General features: G+C 39.6%; 1 protein-coding gene across 1 annotated transcript in view; it reads left to right on the top strand.

Moving 5' to 3' along the window:
* PHACTR2 (phosphatase and actin regulator 2) overlaps nucleotides 1-6041 on the top strand; it is a gene marked incomplete at both ends in the record, with an annotated part of 33296 nt that overhangs the window by 24007 nt on the left and 3248 nt on the right. Inside the window, one exon of the mRNA XM_008942396.1 lies at nucleotides 5680-5741. Coding sequence (XP_008940644.1) covers nucleotides 5680-5741 — 62 coding nt within the window. The remainder of the gene's footprint in view (nucleotides 1-5679; nucleotides 5742-6041) is intronic.

Here is a 6041-nt window from a genome sequence, read left to right as displayed (position 1 = left end):
CCTGCTGAAAAATTTAAGTCTATAAGCAAATAGTCAGGGACAGGAGGTTGAAGTATGTTGGAGATTGACCCTCTATAGCTGTTCCCCCTTTTACTTATGTTGTTTTTGTTCTTAGTCTGGCAAATGCTTCAGAATGGGCTTTTTTTTTTGTCTTCCTTTATGAATCTTCCCATAATATGGATGTTACCTAGGTGCTACTGTAACAGTTGCCCTGTCCAGCTCTATCTAGCCCTGTGATCACTCTGCAAAGCTAGCTAGTACTTGATGATTAAGTAGAAGAAATAAATGAAGAAAATGTGCATCCAAGTCTTTCACATAGACCAACAAATCAAAAACCTCATCTGTTCTTAAGGTATAAGAACTTTCCACACCTGATGAGAGAGAAGGTGTAATGCTGTTATTTCCAATAATCATTCACAAAAATTTCAGTTCATCTGTGCAACCCTGTTGCACAGCGTGCTGATGGAAGGAAAGAAAATGGACTGTTAACTGGACAAAGTCCGTGGCCTGATCGCTCTGTCACCTGCTCAGGCCAGGAAATCGAGGAGATGGAGCAACTATTTGTTTTCATGCAACGATCCATGCTATAAAGTCCTGCTGCTGCTGTCCAGGCTTTCGAAAGCCAAGCAGTGCCATGTCCTGTTGAAAAAGGAAGCTACAGTTCATGCTTTCTGGTGCACAGGAGAGGGATCAGGTGACTCCTGTCCAACACATGATGTGAATTGACTTTCTAAGACTATAATTCTGAACCTATAGATTGCATAGATAAATATAGATAAAATTTGAAATATGAACATTTCTTTATATGACAGATTGCTCATGTTGGACTATATGAGAAAAATAATTCCAAAGGATCTTTGGTGGGCCAGGGTATAGCTACTGAGCTGGGAGCACCAGCTGGGCTTCCTTACTGCCCTCACTCTCTCATTCATCTCGAGATAACTAATGCAACAGTGAACCTGTGAAGTATTTAATATCCCTTTTGCCACTGTTTGTTATGTTCACTGATTTTGCAATAAGTAGCTCAAGAGTAGAAAGCAGTTAATGGATTTCTTCTCCCGTTTCAGCTTGTTTACTTGAAGCTTCTGGGAGCACACCCGGCTTTGCACTTGGTGCCTCCCACCATCCTCCCCTGCTGCTGGAGGGCTATCTGAAAGAGGCAAGGGAGAGCAAGAAATAAGAGCTGGGAAGCAGCATTATAAATCACAAAAAAATCACAGTCATTGGCAAGGGCGTGGAGAATCCAAAACTGCTTTTTGCACATCACTAAAATATAAAATATTTTTGAGTTTATTGTGATCTGAAAGAAGCAAGGTGAACCAAAGGAAGCCAGGGTTTGTGGTGACAGTCTGCCTCAGAGCTCTTTCAGGGTGCAAACTCTCTCTCAGCTCTAAGATGGTCTGACATTCCCTTCCTGTGGATCATTCAAAAATGTTTACATCTTTTAAATTTGTTGTTGTACACAAGTTTTGTGAATAAGCTGAGATCTCTTTCATAAAGTTTCCTTCCTCTTATATTTAAAGCAGTGAATGAGGAGAAAGGATTTTATTACTGCATGTAAAGTGCAGATACGGGAAAGTAGTGTTTTCAGTAGTATTTGTCAGACTTGGAGGTTGCATTAAGTGATAAAGAGCCAAATGTTTACTTCAGGATTAAATCCAGCCCAAATCTTTTAAGAGGTTCAGAAAAAGACCACATTTTTTGTTTTCTTGTATTTCCAGTTAGTGAGGAAATCAGTCTTGCAAGTAGTTTTGTTTTGATAATATTTCCAGATATACCAGTTACTGAAAATCCTGTGACCAAGTATGATCACAAGACATTGGAGGCAGACTTATATAAAAACTATTTGGATAAAACTATCCAGACTTTTTAATCTTCCTACTGCAAAACAAAGTTACGATAACTCAAGAGTCCACTTGAAGGAATAGATAAAGACCTGTGTTTAAAATAAAGACAGGTTTCTTGTGTACTGGCTTTGAGCCAGTAGTATTTATAGTATTGCATTATGGCAAAGAAACTTTTTGCTCTGCCAGGAATTTGGGACTAAGATAACTGTATTTTTTCCTGTCTGTGTAAGGGACAGTGAACTTCTTGTACTGTGTACCTGCATGCCTGCCAGTACTGGCTTTGGAGAAAACAGGGTTTAGCTCTTGATGCTAGTTAAGGGATATTAATGGTTATCTTTGCTTGTAAAACTAGGAAAGAAAAACTGCTTTGTGTGTTCCAGAGCATTGCAAGAGGCAAGTGCTTTGTCTTTTCTTTCTCTTTCCCTAGCAAGCCCATAGAGAAGTCTAAACATAGCTAATCCCATAGGGACACAGTGGAAAGTTCGGGTTTACTCTCCGGGAGTACTTTCTGGTCAAGAACAGAGCAGTCCTCAGGCAGAACAACTTCTCTCTTTTTTCATTGTCTGCTATGGAACAAATGTCCCACAGAACAGAAGGTGGCCAGATTTAATATGGCAACAGTTGCAGGAGCAGTAATGTCTAAACTCCAAAGAAGCCATTCTGCTTTGACTAGTGGTTTTTTTTTTTTAAGTCAATGGCCACAATAAGTGATGCTAAACAAAATTATTTCAGTTAACAGTCAAATCCTAGTTTGACCTCCTAGGAGCTGCAGGGAAGGAAGGAGGAAAATCGTAGTTTGGCTGGGATCTCACTGGAGGCTCCTGCAAGAGAAGGGTGCTTGCTAGGCTCGTCCTTTGCCAGTACATCAGCAGCGCCACATCTGAGGAGACTTGCAGCTGAGAATGCTGTGCTAAAGTTTTCTTTCTCCACATCACACAGATTAGATCTGCTTTTAAGGTGGAAAGGAGTCAGGAGTGTGTTCCTGTTTGGGCAAGTGAGTCAGTTCATACTTGCAGCCAAAACTTGGCCCCCTGACTGGAATTTTCCACAACACCTGAGGGAAGCAGGAGCACCAGACCCATTATTTTTAGAACCACATGTCTTCTTAACTCACTATGGCAATTTCCAAAACTTCTACCTTAAGAGACCAAAAATATGTAGTTGGTTGGAGTTTGTATCAGCACAGTGTTTCTGTAGCACAGGGCTTAAAGCAACACTCTGCCCAGAAGGCTGGAGGTGGCAAATAGGAGGTTTAGGTAGGAGTCAGTGCCATAGACAGAGGGCCATTTGCCAATCAGCAGATTCAGTGTAATAGTGACAGCCACCAGATTTCAGTCCCTTTCCCCTAGCTCTTGAGTTTTATACCTAGAAACAGCCTGAATGTATAAAACACATCCTGCCTCCTGATCTCTCATGCAGAAGACTGACTGTTTCCCAAGGGTTTGATCCCCTCCTGCTTTGCCCAGAAATGAAGGGAGCTCCTGGTGCCTCCTGGTGGAGTTGTGCTTCAAAAGGTGGGCTTCCAGCTCTCCTGCTCCAGGACCTACCTGGATCCTCTGACCAGCAGCTAAGATTATGGCCTTGCTCATCTCCCATTTCTAGGTGGTTTCCCATGTCCAACCAACCCTTTGTGCAGTTTTCTGCTACCCACAGGGAGGCAGCTTCACAGCCTAAGTTAGGCTATTAACCTTGAACCTTCCTAAATGTCAAGATCAACTTTTTTTTTTTATATTTTAGGCTTTCCCAAAATATAGAAAAAACAGTATTTCAGGAGGCTGTGCTGTTGGTAGTTGTTTTCTAAAGTATGCATTGAGCAGGATCAGCTCCTGTTTCTTTCATCAAGCACTTTACTGCTGCTTCTTAGGAGACACACTGGTTTAGACAGCAAAGAAATGTCAAAATATTAATAATACAGAATGTATTTTATAAACTAAATTAAGACAGTACAGCGACGTGTATATCCAGCTCCATTTTGTTCTGCTGTGTCTGCTACTGGAGAATTTCTGAGGTAGGACTATAAGCAAATCAATTCATGAAGGGACAAAATGATTCCCAAGTGAATGGAATTCCGAATTAATAGTTTGCCTTTAATTACCTCAGATACTATGTCTATTGATTACAAAGACAGTGTGTTTAAAAAAAAAAAAAGCCTACTGACAATTTACCTGTCCTAAAACAGCTAGAAACTTTTGATTTTGTTAGGTGAAGATGCTACAAAAAGTAACATTATTTTAAGTCATAAGTCTTTAAGTACACCTAATTTGTTTATTGATAGATATATTAATTAAAAAAAATTTAAACGTAGCTTAATCTTTAATTCTCCATTCTTCAATTTCAAATCAGTTTACAGATCCTCTTGTGTATAACAGACCATCCTTTTCCTCACCATTTAAGAGAAAAGCTATTAATAAACCATAAATTGCATCTGCATTTCAGTGTCTCAGTAAGATCACCATCAACATGGGATGCAACCTAAACGTGGAAGTAGGCCTGTGCAATTGCTTCTTGCTGATGGAAACGTGGGGTTGGTGTTGGACTCTTGCCACAGACCAAGTCTTGGGCTGGCATCACCTTTTTCCTATTGTAACTTTCTACCTTTTCTTTTTTATCATTTGTTCCTCTTCCCCTTTCCTGTGTATTCTTCTTACATGAGAGCCTTTGAGTTAGCAAAGGAAATCTGCAAATACCATGAGGTGTCTTGTCCTAGTGTTGCTTCCAGTGTATCAGTCATCATGTAGAAACACTTCTGCAGGCGGGTTGCCTGTGCTAACACATCAGGCTTGCCATAGCAGACAGGGCAAGCAGGACTATACCAGGACTATGTGTGCATTTTCGTCTATGCAGGCTGGCTGCATCCACAATAGACAAATTATTTCCTTTAAATTTGTAGTTAGCCTTGAACTGCAATGTGGACTCCATAACCCCCAACCATGAATAAAACAGGATCAGTATTTTACAGGTATCACCATGTGGGATATTTCAGCCACAAAAAAAAGAGTTAACTTTGCTATATATCAGAGTTGGACTGAAAGGGCAAATAATATTCTTCAAATTGTACATCAGTTTTTAAAAATGCTGAGTCCATATGAACCCACCTTTGTAAGTGTGCTTTCCACTGGAACTCAAGAAGTCAAGTTTGGTCAGCAAAGAAAATTATTAAAATCATATTTCAGTCTCATGCCCAAATACATTTTAAAAATGCATGTCATTTTCTTTTCTAGTCAGTTGATTTGGTCTAGCTACTGGTCCTTAACCAAGAAGGCTTGAGTCTGAATCACATGCCTGCATTATAAAACCAGAAAGAAATATTAAAGTAACAAAACCAATTTGCACTAACAAATGACAGTGAAATGAATTGTCTACAACTCATTGCATCCTGTAGCAGTAGAAGACACTCATCTGATTGAGCTACTCGGAGCAAACTTTTTTCTTGACCCTTTTGAATAATTAGACTTTAAAGTCAATAGGTGGCCTGTTGGAGGTAGAAGCAACAGTAATTTTAATGTTAGGATAAGTAATTGAAACATCAGGCAGCTCTTTCAGGGCACTTCTTGTTTGCTATTGTACAAAAGGGAAATGAGAGATACCTCCTCTTTGCTGTGTTCCTGGTCTACAGTGATGACTTGAGATGTCTACAGAATTGGGACAAATGAGGATAGGGAAAAGAAATGAGACCACACAAAATCCAAAAAGCAGACAACACATGCAGGATCATCCAGAAATATGAGGAAACGTTACCCAGGACTTGAAGTCCTGAAGCTTTCAACCAAGAGAGATACAGTATGTGCAGATATAATAAATATTCATTCCTTTTTATCTCTTCTGAAAACAGAGAAGAATGAAGAAGAGGAGCAGGAAGCCAAAAGAGAAATAAAACGTAGACTCAGTAGAAAGGTGATGATGTGTTTTTTTTGTATTGTGTATTTGTGTACAAAGGATTATTTTTAAGAACATTCGAAAAGCCAGTGTATATACATTACTGCAAATGTCCCTAAGTCATGCCCTCAGATTAGAAATCTGTTTAAAAAGCGATACAACCCAAGTCCATCTTGGGAAAAACTCCATCCTGTATGTTTTCCTATACCTGGAAAAGCATACAGAGTCTGGCCATTCTTAAAATTTATCTATATAAGCAGGACAGAGAAATGATACGTGTCCTCTGTGAGCATGACCACGGCTGTTATGTATGTTTGA

The sequence above is a fragment of the Merops nubicus genome, unplaced genomic scaffold, assembly GCF_000691845.1.
Source record: "Merops nubicus isolate BGI_N331 unplaced genomic scaffold, ASM69184v1 scaffold34156, whole genome shotgun sequence".
NCBI lineage: Eukaryota > Metazoa > Chordata > Aves > Coraciiformes > Meropidae > Merops > Merops nubicus.
The sequence above is the reverse complement of the archived record's forward strand: the minus strand, read 5'-3'. Positions and strand labels throughout refer to the sequence as shown.